We start from the raw sequence: 23561 nt of genomic DNA, 5'->3' as shown, positions 1-23561 counted from the left end.
AGAAATATTATATATATTATATGATATATAAAGTTACAGAAGTATCAAAATGTAGTATGTATAGTGTAGTGACGGGCAAAATGCCGAATTGGAGGCTCATATACTCAAATATATATACTCAAGTATTTTACTTACTTTGCAGATTCTGGTATTTAATGATGTACTTTATAGATTAAACAAGCAGCTTTTAAAGTTATTTATTCAATTAAAATCAGCTCAACCATCACCAAGACATTAATGCATCAATGATTATAATACAATAATGTGATACATATTCTGAAGTGGGTCATGATTCTGCAGGAGCACATCGCGCGCTGATACATTGCACTTTTATTTTAGTAGAGTTTAGAAGTCCGGACTTGTACTTGATGAATGCAAGTATTAAACGGTGTCACTGAGGCAGCAGCACGTCCTCCACTAGAGTCCGTGTTTGTGTGTTTTCACGCGTTCCCAGAGTCAGAGCGCTCTGCAGGCCATGGATCTGGTCTGGACTCGGAGCCGGATCCTCATAATGGAGCCGCAGCCAGGATTCACCTGAAAATACACAAAGTACACACCATCAAGAGTTTAACAATCCTGGAACTCATCCTCATCATCCTCATCGACCTCTCACCTTTCCTGACCCTCTGACCCAGCGACACCAGTAGCTCCGCCCCTACGCTGTGATTGACAGGTCCTCCGGCTTTCGATCGTCCCGCCCCCAATTTATGAAGAACTTCCGCTAACTTCAAACCTCCAACATCCACGACGACACCTGCAGGACGAGAGGGACAACCTCAACCTGTGCTTCACATCAGCTGCATTCATGTTGATCAATGTTAACCATCTGAATATTATCACTCAGATTTATAGAAGATGTAACGATTGAAAACGTCCAGATGAAGCTTTATAACTTTCTATTATACATTTTATGAACAGAAAATAGCTGGTAAGTAAATATATAAATACATAGGTAAGTAAAAATAGTACATATGTGAGTAGAAGTATATATTAGTAAATATATAAATACGTAAGTGAGTAAAAATGTAAACAAGTAAATATATAAGTACGTAAGTATGAAAAGATATAAGTCGGTAAGTACATAAGTACGTAAGTTAGTAAAAGTGTAAGTAGCTAATGATATAAGTATGTTAGTAAGTGAAGTATGTAACCTAAGTAAAAATATATGTTAGTACTCAAGTTAAGATATAAGTAAGTAATTATAAAGACTACTGTTGACTACATACAACCTGTGTGCCCTTCAGAATAAAAGCTCCTCTTCAATATATAAAGTGTGGGAAACGTTTTGCGTATTTCTTGTGTATTTCTTTGTGTATTTCTTGTGTATTTCTTTGTGTATTTCTTGTGTATTTCTTTGTGTATTTCTTGTGTATTTATTTGTGTATTTCTTGTGTATTTCTTGTGTATTTCTTTGTGTATTTCTTTGTGTATTTCTTGTGTATTTATTTGTGTATCTCTTTGTTTACCGTCTGCAGGCGTCTTCAGTTCCATCTGATGCTCAGACTTTCTCAGCACGCTGTAGTAATCTGTGTGGGCGGAGCACAGCGACCGAGCCGTCTCATTGGCCACGCCCTGAGCCTCCATCATGGCCTGGAACTTGGACAGAGCAGCTCCACCAATCACAGCGTCACAAATCCGCCTTCTGCCCTCTGATAGGTCGGACACCGAGCCGGTCATCTTCAGCAGCAGGCTGCCTGCACAAACACTCAACACGTCAGCTCAGTGAGGCAGCGAGTTAATCATCAATTATCATGTTTCATCCAACTGTAAAATTCCACTTACGACAAATAAAGCACAATAAGGAAGTAAATCAAACCATAAATGTCTTCAAGTCTAAACCAGGACTTCAGCGAGTACTTCAGGGAACAAGAAGAATGTCGTTACCCAGAGTGGTGACCAGCTCCATCAGGTCGTCGGGTCCGTTCCCCTTCAGCGTCTCCAGAGACTCGATCACCTCCAGACTGTTGCCCACACATCCACCAATCGTGGCGTCCATCCTGCTGAGGATGGCCCCCGTAGGCACGCCCAGCCCGTTCCCCACGCGCACCTGAGATAAGACACCAGCGTCATCATCATCACATACGTCATAGTGATTACATCATGGATTCATCTGCTGATCACTTTCTCCAGTAATCGATCGGTGAGCTTTGTTAAAATAGTGAGAAATGGCGAAAAGTGTGTCGTCCAAACCTCAACATTTATAACTAATACATTAAGCTTATGAACATACATTAACATATACATCTCATTATGATTGATATTGAATGAACGTACTAATAACTGTGCGAGTTCTTTGGCGCTCTGCAGGTCTTTGTAAAGAGCCGCTCGTCCAAACTTGACGTCCAACACCAGCGCGCTCAGAGACTCGGCTCCTTTCTTTGACATGATGGAGCCTGAAACCACCAACACGCTCATATTCATATTCATATTCATATTCATATGCAGCTCAGCAGTGCTGTCGCTGTAACGTGTGTAGTCATGAAGGACTCAAACTGTCATTATAATTATTAATTATACATTATAATAATAAATAAACATATCGAGAAGTAAAAAAATGAAATTAATGTAAACAGAATAGAAGTATATAAGTAAATATGCTAATAAATAAATACAAATATTTGTCAAATATAAATATGCATTCTATTGATTTTTGTATTGCTCTACAAATATATTTATTTTTAGATTAACGTGCACATTCATTTGATTTTGAGGCTTTTATTTCTATTTCTTTAATATTTCATACATATTATTTATTGTGTCATTTATTCGGTCCTCCATAACTAACAGCGGTTCATACCAGTGATCAGTGGGAGGCTGTCCACGGTGCTGGTGACGTCCCGCAGAGCGTACAGGACTCGATCTGCAGGAACCAACGTCTCCGTCTGACCCACAATGCAACAGCCCACTGAGCGCAGGATCTCCAGGATCTGCACAGTCAGCACATTTAAACCACCACTGATGAGTACAGTACAGAGGTACAGAGAGACGAGGATGTAAAGTGTTCGTAGACCCGAGGAGGAAAAACTGCTAAAGATCTTTAGATTCAGACGATCATTCTGTCATTTCATTTTGTTCTCGTATGAAAACGCACAAAAAATATCATACGAACCGTTGTATGAGTGAGAACATGTTCATAATATAATGAGTACTTTAAGTATATTTCGATGCTAATACTTGAATACGACTTATTTGTTTTTCATTTCATCACTGTTTGTTTGTTGCACCTGAGCTGCTGATTGGTGGACATTGAATCCCGGAATCGATTCCAGTTTATCCAGAGTTCCTCCTGTGTGAGCCAAGCCCCGCCCACTGATCATCGGCACCTGACAAGCACACACACACACACACACACACACCTGTGGTTATGACATCACAGACGTACAGGTGTGATGAGCACAGGTGTGATGAGCACAGGTGTGATGTGTGATGAGCACAGGTGTGATGAGCACAGGTGTGATGAGCACAGGTGTGATGAGCACAGGTGTGATGAGCACAGGTGTGATGAGCACAGGTGTGATGAGCACAGGTGTGATGAGTACAGGTGTGATGTGTGATGAGCACAGGTGTGATGAGTACAGGTGTGATGTGTGATGAGTACAGGTGTGATGAGTACAGGTGTGATGAGCACAGGTGTGATGTGTGATGAGCACAGGTGTGATGAGCACAGGTGTGATGAGTACAGGTGTGATGTGTGATGAGCACAGGTGTGATGAGCACAGGTGTGATGAGTACAGGTGTGATGAGTACAGGTGTGATGAGTACAGGTGTGATGAGCACAGGTGTGATGTGTGATGAGTACAGGTGTGATGAGCACATGTGTGATGAGCACAGGTGTGATGTGTGATGAGTACAGGTGTGATGAATACAGGTGTGATGTGTGATGAGTACAGGTGTGAGGTGTACAGGTGTGATGATCACAGGTGTGATGAGCACAGGTGTGATGAGCACAGGTGTGATGTGTGATGAGTACAGGTGTGATGTGTGATGAGTACAGGTGTGAGGTGTACAGGTGTGATGAGTACGGGTGTGATGAGTACAGGTGTGATGAGTACAGGTGTGATGTGTGATGAGTACAGGTGTGAGGTGTACAGGTGTGATGAGTACGGGTGTGATGAGTACAGGTGTGATGAGTACAGGTGTGATGTGTGATGAGTACAGGTGTGAGGTGTACAGGTGTGATGAGTACGGGTGTGATGAGTACAGGTGTGATGAGCACAGGTGTGATGTATGATGAGTACAGGTGTGATGTGTGATGAGTACAGGTGTGAGGTGTACAGGTGTGATGAGTACGGGTGTGATGAGTACAGGTGTGATGAGTACAGATGTGATGTGTGATGAGCACAGGTGTGATGTGTGATGAGTACAGGTGTGATGAGTACAGATGTGATGTGTGATGAGCACAGGTGTGATGTGTGATGACTACAGGTGTGATGAGTACAGGTGTGATGAGTACAGGTGTGAGGTGTGATGAGTACAGGTGTGATGAGTACAGGTGTGATGAGTACAGGTGTGATGAGTACAGGTGTGATGAGTACAGGTGTGAGGTGTGATGAGTACAGGTGTGATGAGTACAGGTGTGAGGTGTGATGAGTACAGGTGTGATGAGGCGGGCGTACCTTGCATCCACAGGCAGCTAGCGCCGGCGCTAACACCAGACTGACTTTATCCCCCACTCCTCCCGTTGAGTGTTTGTCAACCACCAGCCCCGCCCACTCCTTCGGCCATGACATCACTTCCCCCGATGACATCATCGCCCTGGTCAGGTTCTCGACCTCCTCTTGGACCATCCCCTTCAGCCAGATGGCCATCAGCATGGCCCCTTCGTGGAGAGGAAGCGGTGGATCACGACCTCAGCACAGTGTGTGAACGTGAGAGTGAGCCGGTTCGGACCTGTCTGACTTTCTTCTATCGTTCTGTTGGTGACGGCGTGGATGAAGGTTTTGATCTCTTCGTCGCTCAGCGCTCCTCCGTCTCTCTTCTTCTTGATCAGATCTGGGATGGACGTCATGTCGACCTGGAAGAACAACAACCTGTCGATGAATCTTTCACCTCGAGATTATCCGAACATGAGATTAAAACTTTATCAGACGATATACATGACAGAATACAAGATGTATAGCATGTCGAAAAAAATCATAGTATAGCATGTCGAAAAAAGTCATATATACTACACTATGACTTTTTTCGACATACAATACTATGACTTTTTTCGACATACTATACTATGACTTTTTTTGACATGCAATACTGTGACTTTTTTCGACATGCTATACTATGACTTTTTTTGACATACAATCCTGTGACTTTTTTGACATACAATACTATGACTTTTTTCGACATACAATACTGTGACTTTTTTTGACATACAATACAGTGACTTTTTCGACATGCTATACTATGACTTTTTTTTACATACAATACTGTGACTTTTTTCGACATACAATCCTGTGACTTTTTTGACATACAATACTGTGACTTTTTTCGACATGCTATACTATGACATTTTTGACATGTTATACTATGACTTTTTCTGACATACAATACTATGACTTTTTTTGACATACAATTCTGCGACTTTTCTCGACATGCTATACTATGACTTTTTTCGACATACAATACTATGACTTTTTTCGACATACTATACTATGACTTTTTTTGACATACAATACTATGACTTTTTTCGACATACTATACTATGACTTTTTTTGACATGCAATACTGTGACTTTTTTCGACATGCTATACTATGACTTTTTTTGACATACAATCCTGTGACTTTTTTGACATACAATACTATGACTTTTTTCGACATACAATACTGTGACTTTTTTCGACATACAATACTATGACTTTTTCGACATGCTATACTATGACTTTTTTTGACATGCAATACTGTGACTTTTTTCGACATGCTATACTATGACTTTTTTTGACATACAATCCTGTGACTTTTTTGACATACAATACTATGACTTTTTTCGACATACAATACTGTGACTTTTTTTGACATACAATACAGTGACTTTTTCGACATACAATCCTGTGACTTTTTTGACATACAATACTGTGACTTTTTTCGACATGCTATACTATGACATTTTTGACATGTTATACTATGACTTTTTCTGACATACAATACTATGACTTTTTTTGACATACAATTCTGCGACTTTTCTCGACATGCTATACTATGACTTTTTTTGACATGCTATACTATGACTTTTTTCGACATGCTATAGTATAGCTTTTTTAGACATACAATACTATGACTTTTTTCGACATGCTATGATATGACATTTTTCGACATGCTATACTATGACTTTTTTTGACATACAATACTATGAATTTTTTTGACATACAATACTATGACTTTTTCGACATACAATACTGTGACTTTTTTCGACATACAATACTGTGACTTTTTTCGACATGCTATACTATGACTTTTTTTGACATACAATCCTGTGACTTTTTTCGACATACAATACTATGACTTTTTTTGACATGTTATACTATGACTTTTTTTGACATGCTATACTATGACTTTTTTTGACATGCTATACTATGACTTTTTTCGATATACAATACTGTGACTTTTTTCAACATGCTATACTATGACTTTTTTTGACATGCTATACTATGACTTTTTTCGATATACAATACTATGACTTTTTTTGACATACAATACTATGAATTTTTTCGACATACAATACTGTGACTTTTTTCGACATGCTATACTATGACTTTTTTTGACATACAATACTATGACTTTTTTCGACATGCTATACTATGACTTTTTTCGACATACAATACTATGACTTTTTTCGACATACTATACTATGACTTTTTTTGACATACAATACTATGACTTTTTTCGACATACTATACTATGACTTTTTTTGACATGCAATACTGTGACTTTTTTCGACATGCTATACTATGACTTTTTTTGACATACAATCCTGTGACTTTTTTGACATACAATACTATGACTTTTTTCGACATACAATACTGTGACTTTTTTCGACATACTATACTATGACTTTTTTTGACATACAATACTATGACTTTTTTTGACATACAATACAGTGACTTTTTCGACATGCTATACTATGACTTTTTTTGACATACAATACTGTGACTTTTTTCGACATACAATCCTGTGACTTTTTTGACATACAATACTGTGACTTTTTTCGACATGCTATACTATGACATTTTTGACATGTTATACTATGACTTTTTCTGACATACAATACTATGACTTTTTTTGACATACAATTCTGCGACTTTTCTCGACATGCTATACTATGACTTTTTTTGACATGCTATACTATGACTTTTTTCGACATGCTATAGTATAGCTTTTTTAGACATACAATACTGTGACTTTTTTCGACATGCTATGATATGACATTTTTCGACATGCTATACTATGACTTTTTTTGACATACAATACTATGAATTTTTTTGACATACAATACTATGACTTTTTTCGACATACAATACTGTGACTTTTTTCGACATACAATACTGTGACTTTTTTCGACATGCTATACTATGACTTTTTTTGACATACAATCCTGTGACTTTTTTCGACATACAATACTATGACTTTTTTTGACATGTTATACTATGACTTTTTTTGACATGCTATACTATGACTTTTTTTGACATACAATCCTGTGACTTTTTTCGACATACAATACTATGACTTTTTTTGACATGTTATACTATGACTTTTTTTGACATGCTATACTATGACTTTTTTCGATATACAATACTGTGACTTTTTTCAACATGCTATACTATGACTTTTTTTGACATGCTATACTATGACTTTTTTCGATATACAATACTATGACTTTTTTTGACATACAATACTATGAATTTTTTCGACATACAATACTGTGACTTTTTTCGACATGCTATACTATGACTTTTTTTGACATACAATACTATGACTTTTTTCGACATGCTATACTATGACTTTTTTTGACATGTTATACGATGACTTTTTTCGACATACAATACTGTGACTTTTTTTGACATGCTATACTATGACTTTTTTTGACATGTTATACGATGACTTTTTTCGACATACAATACTGTGACTTTTTTTGACATACAATACTATGACTTTTTTCGACATGCTATACTATGACTTTTTTTGACATGTTATACGATGACTTTTTTCGACATACAATACTATTACTTTTTTTGACATACAATATTATGACTTTTTTCGACATGCTATACTATGACTTTTTTTGACATACAATACTGTGACTTTTTTCGACATGTTATACTTTGACTTTTTCTGACATACAATACTGTGACTTTTTTGACATGTTATACTATGACTTTTTTTGACATGTTATACTATGACTTTTTTCGACATGCTATACTATGACTTTTTTTGACATGCTATACTATGACTTTTTTTGACATGCTATACTATGACTTTTTTCGACATGCTATACTGTGACTTTTTTTGACATGTTATACTATGACTTTTTTCGACATACAATACTATGACTTTTTTCGACATGCTATACTATGACTTTTTTCGACATACAATACTGTGACTTTTTTTGACATACAATACTATGACTTTTTTCGACATGCTATACTATGACTTTTTTTGACATGTTATACGATGACTTTTTTCGACATACAATACTGTGACTTTTTTTGACATACAATACTATGACTTTTTTTGACATACAATACTATGAATTTTTTCGACATGCTATACTGTGACTTTTTTTGACATGTTATACTATGACTTTTTTCGACATACAATACTATGACTTTTTTCGACATGCTATACTATGACTTTTTTTGACATGCTATACTATGACTTTTTTCGACATGCTATACTGTGACTTTTTTTGACATGTTATACTATGACTTTTTTCGACATACAATACTATGACTTTTTTCGACATGCTATACTATGACTTTTTTCGACATACAATACTGTGACTTTTTTTGACATACAATACTGTGACTTTTTTCGACATGCTATACTATGACTTTTTTTGACATGTTATACGATTACTTTTTTCGACATACAATACTGTGACTTTTTTGACATACAATACTATGACTTTTTTCGACATACAATACTATGAATTCTTTCGACATACAATGCTGTGACTTTTTTCGACATGCTATACTATGACTTTTTTTGACATACAATACTATGACTTTTTTCGACATGCTATACTATGACTTTTTTGACATGTTATACGATGACTTTTTTCGACATACAATACTGTGACTTTTTTTGACATGCTATACTATGACTTTTTTTGACATGTTATACGATGACGTTTTTCGACATATAATACTGTGACTTTTTTCGACATGCTATACTATGACTTTTTTTGACATGTTATACGATGACTTTTTTTGACATACAATACTATGACTTCTTTCGACATGCTATACTATGACTTTTTTTGACATGTTATACGATGACTTTTTTTGAAATACAATACTATGACTTTTTTCGACATGCTATACTATGACTTTTTTTGACATGTTATACGATGACTTTTTTCGACATACAATACTATGACTTTTTTGACATACAATCCTGTGACTTTTTTCGACATACAATATTATGAGTTTTTTTGACATACAATACTGTGACTTTTTTCAACATGCTATACTATGACTTTTTTTGACATGTTATACAATGACTTATTTCGACATACAATACTGTGACTTTTTTCAACATGCTATACTATGACTTTTTTTGACATGCTATACTATGACTTTTTTCGATATACAATACTATGACTTTTTTTGACATACAATACTATGAATTTTTTCGACATACAATACTGTGACTTTTTTCGACATGCTATACTATGACTTTTTTTGACATACAATACTATGACTTTTTCGACATGCTATACTATGACTTTTTTGACATGTTATACGATGACTTTTTTCGACATACAATACTGTGACTTTTTTTGACATGCTATACTATGACTTTTTTTGACATGTTATACGATGACTTTTTTCAACATACAATACTGTGACTTTTTTTGACATACAATACTATGACTTTTTTCGACATGCTATACTATGACTTTTTTTGACATGTTATACGATGACTTTTTTCGACATACAATACTATGACTTTTTTTGACATACAATACTATGACTTTTTTCGACATGCTATACGATGACTTTTTTCGACATACAATACTATGACTTTTTTTGACATACAATACTATGACTTTTTTCGACATGCTATACTATGACTTTTTTTGACATGTTATACGATGACTTTTTTCGACATACAATATTATGACTTTTTTTGACATACAATACTGTGACTTTTTTCGACATGTTATACTTTGACTTTTTCTGACATACAATACTGTGACTTTTTTGACATGTTATACTATGACTTTTTTTGACATGTTATACTATGACTTTTTCGACATGCTATACTATGACTTTTTTTGACATGCTATACTATGACTTTTTTTGACATGCTATACTATGACTTTTTTCGACATGCTATACTGTGACTTTTTTTGACATGTTATACTATGACTTTTTTCGACATACAATACTATGACTTTGTTTGACATGCTATACTATGACTTTTTTCGACATACAATACTGTGACTTTTTTCGACATACAATACTGTGACTTTTTTTGACATACAATACTATGACTTTTTTCGACATACAATACTATGAATTTTTTCGACATGCTATACTGTGACTTTTTTGACATGCTATACTGTGACTTTTTTTGACATGTTATACGATTACTTTTTTTGACATGTTATACGATTACTTTTTTCGACATACAATACTGTGACTTTTTTTGACATACAATACTATGACTTTTTTCGACATACAATACTATGAATTTTTTCGACATACAATACTATGACTTTTTTCGACATGTTATACGATGACTTTTTTCGACATACAATACTGTGACTTTTTTTGACATACAATACTGTGACTTTTTTTGACATGCTATACTATGACTTTTTTTGACATATTATACGATGACTTTTTTCGACATACAATACTGTGACTTTTTTTGACATGCTATACTATGACTTTTTTTGACATGTTATACGATGACTTTTTTCGACATACAATACTGTGACTTTTTTCGACATGCTATACTATGACTTTTTTTGACATGTTATACGATGACTTTTTTTGACATACAATACTATGACTTCTTTCGACATGCTATACTATGACTTTTTTTGACATGTTATACGATGACTTTTTTTGAAATACAATACTATGACTTTTTTCGACATGCTATACTATGACATTTTTTGACATGTTATACGATGACTTTTTTCGACATACAATACTATGACTTTTTTGACATACAATCCTGTGACTTTTTTCGACATACAATATTATGAGTTTTTTTGACATACAATACTGTGACTTTTTTCAACATGCTATACTATGACTTTTTTTGACATGCTATACTATGACTTTTTTCGATATACAATACTATGACTTTTTTTGACATACAATACTATGAATTTTTTCGACATACAATACTGTGACTTTTTTCGACATGCTATACTATGACTTTTTTTGACATACAATACTATGACTTTTTTCGACATGCTATACTATGACTTTTTTGACATGTTATACGATGACTTTTTTCGACATACAATACTGTGACTTTTTTGACATGCTATACTATGACTTTTTTTGACATGTTATACGATGACTTTTTTCAACATACAATACTGTGACTTTTTTTGACATACAATACTATGACTTTTTTCGACATGCTATACTATGACTTTTTTTGACATGTTATACGATGACTTTTTTCGACATACAATACTATGACTTTTTTGACATACAATACTATGACTTTTTTCGACATGCTATACGATGACTTTTTTCGACATACAATACTATGACTTTTTTTGACATACAATACTATGACTTTTTTCGACATGCTATACTATGACTTTTTTTTGACATGTTATACGATGACTTTTTTCGACATACAATATTATGACTTTTTTTGACATACAATACTGTGACTTTTTTCGACATGTTATACTTTGACTTTTTCTGACATACAATACTGTGACTTTTTTGACATGTTATACTATGACTTTTTTTGACATGTTATACTATGACTTTTTCGACATGCTATACTATGACTTTTTTTGACATGCTATACTATGACTTTTTTTGACATGCTATACTATGACTTTTTTCGACATGCTATACTGTGACTTTTTTTGACATGTTATACTATGACTTTTTTCGACATACAATACTATGACTTTGTTTGACATGCTATACTATGACTTTTTTCGACATACAATACTGTGACTTTTTTCGACATGCTATACTTAGACTTTTTTTGACATGCTATACTGTGACTTTTTTTGACATGTTATACGATGACTTTTTTCGACATACAATATTATGACTTTTTTTGACATGTTATACTATGACTTTTTTCGACATGCTATACTATGACTTTTTTCGACATGCTATACTATGACTTTTTTCGACATGCTATACTATGACTTTTTTCGACATGCTATACTGTGACTTTTTTTGACATGTTATACTATGACTTTTTTCGACATGCTATACTGTGACTTTTTTTGACATGTTATACTATGACTTTTTTCGACATACAATACTGTGACTTTTTTGACATGTTATACTATGACTTTTTTTGACATGTTATACTATGACTTTTTCGACATGCTATACTATGACTTTTTTTGACATGCTATACTATGACTTTTTTCGACATGCTATACTATGACTTTTTTGACATGTTATACGATGACTTTTTTCGACATACAATACTGTGACTTTTTTTGACATGCTATACTATGACTTTTTTTGACATGTTATACGATGACTTTTTTCAACATACAATACTGTGACTTTTTTTGACATACAATACTATGACTTTTTTCGACATGCTATACTATGACTTTTTTTGACATGTTATACGATGACTTTTTTCGACATACAATACTATGACTTTTTTGACATACAATACTATGACTTTTTTCGACATGATATACGATGACTTTTTTCGACATACAATACTATGACTTTTTTTGACATACAATACTATGACTTTTTTCGACATGCTATACTATGACTTTTTTTGACATGTTATACGATGACTTTTTTCGACATACAATATTATGACTTTTTTTGACATACAATACTGTGACTTTTTTCGACATGTTATACTTTGACTTTTTCTGACATACAATACTGTGACTTTTTTGACATGTTATACTATGACTTTTTTTGACATGTTATACTATGACTTTTTCGACATGCTATACTATGACTTTTTTTGACATGCTATACTATGACTTTTTTTGACATGCTATACTATGACTTTTTTCGACATGCTATACTGTGACTTTTTTTGACATGTTATACTATGACTTTTTTCGACATACAATACTATGACTTTGTTTGACATGCTATACTATGACTTTTTTCGACATACAATACTGTGACTTTTTTCGACATGCTATACTTAGACTTTTTTTGACATGCTATACTGTGACTTTTTTTGACATGTTATACGATGACTTTTTTCGACATACAATATTATGACTTTTTTTGACATGTTATACTATGACTTTTTTCGACATGCTATACTATGACTTTTTTCGACATGCTATACTATGACTTTTTTCGACATGCTATACTATGACTTTTTTCGACATGCTATACTGTGACTTTTTTTGACATGTTATACTATGACTTTTTTCGACATGCTATACTGTGACTTTTTTTTACATGTTATACTATGACTTTTTTCGACATACAATACTGTGACTTTTTTGACATGTTATACTATGACTTTTTTTGACATGTTATACTATGACTTTTTCGACATGCTATACTATGACTTTTTTTGACATGCTATACTATGACTTTTTTTGACATGCTATACTATGACTTTTTTCGACATGCTATACTGTGACTTTTTTTGACATGTTATACTATGACTTTTTTCGACATACAATACTATGACTTTGTTTGACATGCTATACTATGACTTTTTTCGACATACAATACTGTGACTTTTTTCGACATACAATACTGTGACTTTTTTTGACATACAATACTATGACTTTTTTCGACATACAATACTATGAATTTTTTCGACATGCTATACTGTGACTTTTTTTGACATGTTATACTATGACTTTTTTCGACATACAATACTATGACTTTTTTCGACATGCTATACTATGACTTTTTTTGACATGCTATACTATGACTTTTTTCGACATGCTATACTGTGACTTTTTTTGACATGTTATACTATGACTTTTTTCGACATACAATACTATGACTTTTTTCGACATGCTATACTATGACTTTTTTCGACATACAATACTGTGACTTTTTTTGACATACAATACTATGACTTTTTTCGACATGCTATACTATGACTTTTTTTGACATGTTATACGATTACTTTTTTCGACATACAATACTGTGACTTTTTTTGACATACAATACTATGACTTTTTTCGACATACAATACTATGAATTTTTTCGACATACAATGCTGTGACTTTTTTCGACATGCTATACTATGACTTTTTTTGACATACAATACTATGAATTTTTTCGACATGCTATACTGTGACTTTTTTGACATGCTATACTGTGACTTTTTTTGACATGTTATACGATTACTTTTTTTGACATGTTATACGATTACTTTTTTCGACATACAATACTGTGACTTTTTTTGACATACAATACTATGACTTTTTTCGACATACAATACTATGAATTTTTTCGACATACAATACTATGACTTTTTTCGACATGTTATACGATGACTTTTTTCGACATACAATACTGTGACTTTTTTTGACATACAATACTGTGACTTTTTTTGACATGCTATACTATGACTTTTTTTGACATATTATACGATGACTTTTTTCGACATACAATACTGTGACTTTTTTTGACATGCTATACTATGACTTTTTTTGACATGTTATACGATGACTTTTTTCGACATACAATACTGTGACTTTTTTCGACATGCTATACTATGACTTTTTTTGACATGTTATACGATGACTTTTTTTGACATACAATACTATGACTTCTTTCGACATGCTATACTATGACTTTTTTTGACATGTTATACGATGACTTTTTTTGAAATACAATACTATGACTTTTTTCGACATGCTATACTATGACTTTTTTTGACATGTTATACGATGACTTTTTTCGACATACAATACTATGACTTTTTTGACATACAATCCTGTGACTTTTTTCGACATACAATATTATGAGTTTTTTTGACATACAATACTGTGACTTTTTTCAACATGCTATACTATGACTTTTTTTGACATGCTATACTATGACTTTTTTCGATATACAATACTATGACTTTTTTTGACATACAATACTATGAATTTTTTCGACATACAATACTGTGACTTTTTTCGACATGCTATACTATGACTTTTTTTGACATACAATACTATGACTTTTTTCGACATGCTATACTATGACTTTTTTGACATGTTATACGATGACTTTTTTCGACATACAATACTGTGACTTTTTTTGACATGCTATACTATGACTTTTTTTGACATGTTATACGATGACTTTTTTCAACATACAATACTGTGACTTTTTTTGACATACAATACTATGACTTTTTTCGACATGCTATACTATGACTTTTTTTGACATGTTATACGATGACTTTTTTCGACATACAATACTATGACTTTTTTGACATACAATACTATGACTTTTTTCGACATGCTATACGATGACTTTTTTCGACATACAATACTATGACTTTTTTTGACATACAATACTATGACTTTTTTCGACATGCTATACTATGACTTTTTTTTGACATGTTATACGATGACTTTTTTCGACATACAATATTATGACTTTTTTTGACATACAATACTGTGACTTTTTTCGACATGTTATACTTTGACTTTTTCTGACATACAATACTGTGACTTTTTTGACATGTTATACTATGACTTTTTTTGACATGTTATACTATGACTTTTTCGACATGCTATACTATGACTTTTTTTGACATGCTATACTATGACTTTTTTTGACATGCTATACTATGACTTTTTTCGACATGCTATACTGTGACTTTTTTTGACATGTTATACTATGACTTTTTTCGACATACAATACTATGACTTTGTTTGACATGCTATACTATGACTTTTTTCGACATACAATACTGTGACTTTTTTCGACATGCTATACTTAGACTTTTTTTGACATGCTATACTGTGACTTTTTTTGACATGTTATACGATGACTTTTTTCGACATACAATATTATGACTTTTTTTGACATGTTATACTATGACTTTTTTCGACATGCTATACTATGACTTTTTTCGACATGCTATACTATGACTTTTTTCGACATGCTATACTATGACTTTTTTCGACATGCTATACTGTGACTTTTTTTGACATGTTATACTATGACTTTTTTCGACATGCTATACTGTGACTTTTTTTGACATGTTATACTATGACTTTTTTCGACATACAATACTGTGACTTTTTTGACATGTTATACTATGACTTTTTTTGACATGTTATACTATGACTTTTTCGACATGCTATACTATGACTTTTTTTGACATGCTATACTATGACTTTTTTCGACATGCTATACTATGACTTTTTTGACATGTTATACGATGACTTTTTTCGACATGTTATACGATGACTTTTTTCAACATACAATACTGTGACTTTTTTTGACATACAATACTATGACTTTTTTCGACATGCTATACTATGACTTTTTTTGACATGTTATACGATGACTTTTTTCGACATACAATACTATGACTTTTTTGACATACAATACTATGACTTTTTTCGACATGCTATACGATGACTTTTTTCGACATACAATACTATGACTTTTTTTGACATACAATACTATGACTTTTTTCGACATGCTATACTATGACTTTTTTTGACATGTTATACGATGACTTTTTTCGACATACAATATTATGACTTTTTTTGACATACAATACTGTGACTTTTTTCGACATGTTATACTTTGACTTTTTCTGACATACAATACTGTGACTTTTTTGACATGTTATACTATGACTTTTTTTGACATGTTATACTATGACTTTTTCGACATGCTATACTATGACTTTTTTTGACATGCTATACTATGACTTTTTTTGACATGCTATACTATGACTTTTTTCGACATGCTATACTGTGACTTTTTTTGACATGTTATACTATGACTTTTTTCGACATACAATACTATGACTTTGTTTGACATGCTATACTATGACTTTTTTCGACATACAATACTGTGACTTTTTTCGACATGCTATACTTAGACTTTTTTTGACATGCTATACTGTGACTTTTTTTGACATGTTATACGATGACTTTTTTCGACATACAATATTATGACTTTTTTTGACATGTTATACTATGACTTTTTTCGACATGCTATACTATGACTTTTTTCGACATGCTATACTATGACTTTTTTCGACATGCTATACTATGACTTTTTTCGACATGCTATACTGTGACTTTTTTGACATGTTATACTATGACTTTTTTCGACATGCTATACTGTGACTTTTTTTGACATGTTATACTATGACTTTTTTCGACATACAATACTGTGACTTTTTTGACATGTTATACTATGACTTTTTTTGACATGTTATACTATGACTTTTTCGACATGCTATACTATGACTTTTTTTGACATGCTATACTATGACTTTTTTTGACATGCTATACTATGACTTTTTTCGACATGCTATACTGTGACTTTTTTTGACATGTTATACTATGACTTTTTTCGACATACAATACTATGACTTTGTTTGACATGCTATACTATGACTTTTTTCGACATACAATACTGTGACTTTTTTCGACATACAATACTGTGACTTTTTTTGACATACAATACTATGACTTTTTTCGACATACAATACTATGAATTTTTTCGACATGCTATACTGTGACTTTTTTTGACATGTTATACTATGACTTTTTTCGACATACAATACTATGACTTTTTTCGACATGCTATACTATGACTTTTTTTGACATGCTATACTATGACTTTTTTCGACATGCTATACTGTGACTTTTTTTGACATGTTATACTATGACTTTTTTCGACATACAATACTATGACTTTTTTCGACATGCTATACTATGACTTTTTTCGACATACAATACTGTGACTTTTTTTGACATACAATACTATGACTTTTTTCGACATGCTATACTATGACTTTTTTTGACATGTTATACGATTACTTTTTTCGACATACAATACTGTGACTTTTTTTGACATACAATACTATGACTTTTTTCGACATACAATACTATGAATTTTTTCGACATACAATGCTGTGACTTTTTTCGACATGCTATACTATGACTTTTTTTGACATACAATACTATGACTTTTTTCGACATGTTATACGATGACTTTTTTCGACATACAATACTGTGACTTTTTTTGACATGCTATACTATGACTTTTTTTGACATGTTATACGATGACTTTTTTCGACATACAATACTGTGACTTTTTTCGACATGCTATACTATGACTTTTTTTGACATGTTATACGATGACTTTTTTTGACATACAATACTATGACTTCTTTCGACATGCTATACTATGACTTTTTTTGACATGTTATACGATGACTTTTTTTGAAATACAATACTATGACTTTTTTCGACATGCTATACTATGACTTTTTTTGACATGTTATACGATGACTTTTTTCGACATACAATACTATGACTTTTTTGACATACAATCCTGTGACTTTTTTCGACATACAATATTATGAGTTTTTTTGACATACAATACTGTGACTTTTTTCAACATGCTATACTATGACTTTTTTTGACATGTTATACAATGACTTTTTTCGACATACAATACTGTGACTTTTTTCAACATGCTATACTATGACTTTTTTTGACATGCTATACTATGACTTTTTTCGATATACAATACTATGACTTTTTTTGACATACAATACTATGAATTTTTTCGACATACAATACTGTGACTTTTTTCGACATGCTATACTATGACTTTTTTTGACATACAATACTATGACTTTTTTCGACATGCTATACTATGACTTTTTTGACATGTTATACGATGACTTTTTCGACATACAATACTGTGACTTTTTTTGACATGCTATACTATGACTTTTTTTGACATGTTATACGATGACTTTTTTCAACATACAATACTGTGACTTTTTTTGACATACAATACTATGACTTTTTTCGACATGCTATACTATGACTTTTTTTGACATGTTATACGATGACTTTTTTCGACATACAATACTATGACTTTTTTTGACATACAATACTATGACTTTTTTCGACATGCTATACGATGACTTTTTTCGACATACAATACTATGACTTTTTTTGACATACAATACTATGACTTTTTTCGACATGCTATACTATGACTTTTTTTGACATGTTATACGATGACTTTTTTCGACATACAATATTATGACTTTTTTTGACATACAATACTGTGACTTTTTTCGACATGTTATACTTTGACTTTTTCTGACATACAATACTGTGACTTTTTTGACATGTTATACTATGACTTTTTTTGACATGTTATACGATGACTTTTTTCGACATACAATATTATGACTTTTTTTTACATGTTATACTATGACTTTTTTCGACATGCTATACTATGACTTTTTTCGACATGCTATACTATGACTTTTTTCGACATGCTATACTATGACTTTTTTCGACATGCTATACTGTGACTTTTTTTGACATGTTATACTATGACTTTTTTCGACATACAATACTATGACTTTTTTTGACATGCTATACTATGACTTTTTTCGACATACAATACTGTGACTTTTTTCGACATGCTATACTATGACTTTTTTCGACATACAATACTATGACTTTTTTTGACATGCTATACTATGACTTTTTTCGACATGCTATACTATGACTTTTTTTGACATGTTATACGATGACTTTTTTCGACATACAATACTATGACTTTTTTTGACATACAATACTATGACTTTTTTCGACATGCTATACTATGACTTTTTTTGACATGTTATACGATGACTTTTTTCGACATACAATACTATGACTTTTTTTGACATACAATACTATGACTTTTTTCGACATGCTATACGATGACTTTTTTCGACATACAATACTATGACTTTTTTGACATACAATACTATGCCTTTTTTCGACATGCTATACTATGACTTTTTTTGACATGTTATACGATGACTTTTTTCGACATACAATATTATGACTTTTTTTGACATACAATACTGTGACTTTTTTCGACATGTTATACTTTGACTTTTTCTGACATACAATACTGTGACTTTTTTGACATGTTATACTATGACTTTTTTTGACATGTTATACTATGACTTTTTCGACATGCTATACTATGACTTTTTTTGACCTGCTATACTATGACTTTTTTTGACATGCTATACTATGACTTTTTTCGACATGCTATACTGTGACTTTTTTTGACATGTTATACTATGACTTTTTTCGACATACAATACTATGACTTTGTTTGACATGCTATACTATGACTTTTTTCGACATACAATACTGTGACTTTTTTCGACATGCTATACTTAGACTTTTTTTGACATGCTATACTGTGACTTTTTTTGACATGTTATACGATGACTTTTTTCGACATACAATATTATGACTTTTTTTGACATGTTATACTATGACTTTTTTCGACATGCTATACTATGACTTTTTTCGACATGCTATACTATGACTTTTTTCGACATGCTATACTATGACTTTTTTCGACATGCTATACTATGACTTTTTTTGACATGCTATACTATGACTTTTTTCGACATGCTATACTGTGACTTTTTTTGACATGTTATACTATGACTTTTTTCGACATACAATACTATGACTTTTTTTGACATGCTATACTATGACTTTTTTCGACATGCTATACTATGACTTTTTTTGACATGTTATACGATGACTTTTTTCGACATACAATACTATGACTTTTTTGACATGCTATACTATGACTTTTTTCGACATACAATACTGTGACTTTTTTCGACATACAATACTATGACTTTTTTTGACATGCTATACTATGACTTTTTTTGACATGCTATACTTAGACTTTTTTTGACATGCTATACTGTGACTTTTTTTGACATGTTATACGATGACTTTTTTCGACATACAATATTATGACTTTTTTTGACATACAATACTGTGACTTTTTTCGACATGTTATACTTTGACTTTTTCTGACATACAATACTGTGACTTTTTTGACATGTTATACTATGACTTTTTTTGACATGTTATACTATGACTTTTTTTGACATGTTATACTATGACTTTTTTCGACATGCTATACTATGACTTTTTTTGACATGCTATACTATGACTTTTTTTGACATGCTATACTGTGACTTTTTTGACATGTTATACTATGACTTTTTTCGACATACAATACTGTGACTTTTTTCGACATGCTATACTTAGACTTTTTTTGACATGCTATACTATGACTTTTTTCGACATACAATACTGTGACTTTTTTCGACATGCTATACTTAGACTTTTTTTGACATGCTATACTGTGACTTTTTTTGACATACAATACTGTGACTTTTTGACATACAATCCTGTGACTTTTTTCGATATACAATACTATGACTTTTTTTGACATACAATACTATGAATTTTTTCGACATACAATACTGTGACTTTTTTTGACATACAATACTATGACTTTTTTCGACATGCTATACTATGACTTTTTTTGACATGTTATACGATGACTTTTTTCGACATACAATACTGTGACTTTTTTTGACATGCTATACTATGACTTTTTTTGACATGTTATACGATGACTTTTTTCGACATACAATACTGTGACTTTTTTTGACATACAATACTATGACTTTTTTCGACATGCTATACTATGACTTTTTTTGACATGTTATACGATGACTTTTTTCGACATACAATACTATGACTTTTTTGACATACAATCCTGTGACTTTTTTCGACATACAATATTATGACTTTTTTTGACATACAATACTGTGACTTTTTTGACATGTTATACTATGACTTTTTTTGACATGTTATACTATGACTTTTTTCGACATGCTATACTATGACTTTTTTGACATGTTATACTATGACTTTTTTCGACATGCTACACCATGACTTTTTTGACATACAATACTATGACTTTTTTTGACATACAATACTATGAGTACATACAATACTATGAGTATATATATATATATATATATATATATATATATATATATATATATATATATATATATATATATATATATATATATATATATATATATATATGTATATATACACAAACATCTAACGTTACAGCAGTAAAATGCAACATACACAATGCAGCAGGAACATTAATCCTGAAACATCAGATATGATTGTAAAACACAACTACTACGAATCAATACTTTTACTTATGTGTGTGTGTATATATATATATGTATATATATATATATATATATACATATACACTCACACAATGGGTAGCATACCTGTTCTGGTGTTGACCTGCAGACTGAGGTGCGTCGACCCTGCAGCTCATCATAAGACAGTCAGGAGTCCACCGGCCAATGGGAGAGCATGGAGGGAGGAGTTTAACAGCCAATAAGGTTTCAGCTCTGGTTTACTCAGTGCCCCCCCCCCCTATTGAAACCACGTTTAACTTGTCGAGTAAGTAACTGTTTCGGTGATACTGCAGCGGTACGCCACCACCAGTCACCTTGCAGGGAAACGCAGGAGACTGCTGAGCCACATCTTCACAGAAGAATGCAAATCCAATACCAGAGACGTGTGACAACGAATACACATTCCTTCCTGAGAAGCTTGGCCCAGCACCGACCTTTTGTTTAACTGCTCCTGCAAACCTGTATATTGAATTATATATTTCAATATATAGAATTATATATATTTTTTATTATATATATATTTTTTAATATGTGCTCATTTACATAACAGAAATCTGAACATTTGATAAATTCGGGTTCCATATTCTTTTCTTTTCAAAGGTTTTTACAGATACTTTTAAATATATATTTGTATCTCTCCATGAATCAGAAAATACTGTCAACAGACAAAAGAAACATTTTCTTTATGTTTTTAGTAATAATTTACATTTTGAAGACACTACAGGTGAATGGGGTAAAAATAATAACTAATATATACCAACTTTAAACTTCAGAAGGTGATTACTGACATTAAGAAAATGACTTTTTGTCTTACAAGCTTGGTGAATTTTGTAGGAATCTACAGACACAAATAGACAAAGTAGTAAAAACCCCTGAATGTGTGTTTTGGATGTTTTCTT

General features: G+C 32.1%; 1 protein-coding gene across 1 annotated transcript; it reads right to left on the bottom strand.

The window, feature by feature from the left end:
• Window positions 1-221: 221 nt before the first annotated feature.
• On the bottom strand, window positions 222-22877 carry tymp (thymidine phosphorylase). The gene is made up of 10 exons (XM_079294067.1): window positions 22750-22877; window positions 4891-5014; window positions 4617-4819; window positions 3225-3323; window positions 2798-2927; window positions 2275-2393; window positions 1885-2047; window positions 1467-1694; window positions 614-754; window positions 222-534 (listed from the first exon to the last, which is right to left on the bottom strand). Exons 2-10 carry the CDS (start codon window positions 5006-5008, stop codon window positions 392-394), a joined length of 1344 nt encoding a protein of 447 aa, XP_079150193.1. The 5' UTR covers window positions 5009-5014; window positions 22750-22877; the 3' UTR covers window positions 222-391.
• Between the last annotated feature and the right edge of the window lie 684 nt (window positions 22878-23561).

Source organism: Melanostigma gelatinosum (assembly GCF_949748355.1).
Source record: "Melanostigma gelatinosum genome assembly, chromosome: 22".
Lineage (NCBI taxonomy): Eukaryota > Metazoa > Chordata > Actinopteri > Perciformes > Zoarcidae > Melanostigma > Melanostigma gelatinosum.
This window is presented reverse-complemented; position numbering and strand designations above follow the sequence as displayed.

What these genes read in the sequence shown, in the direction of transcription:
- tymp (XM_079294067.1), bottom strand. Translation starts at nt 5,008, where the DNA reads ATGACGTCCATCCCAGATCTGATCAAGAAGAAGAGAGACGGAGGAGCG. An exon ending in GGAGCTGGTCACCACTCTGG is followed by an intron (nt 1,695 to 1,884) that starts GTAACGACATTC and finishes GTGTTTGTGCAG; the next exon opens with GCAGCCTGCTGCTGAAGATG. An exon ending in ACTGAAGACGCCTGCAGACG is followed by an intron (nt 755 to 1,466) that starts GTAAACAAAGAG and finishes CTCGTCCTGCAG; the next exon opens with GTGTCGTCGTGGATGTTGGA.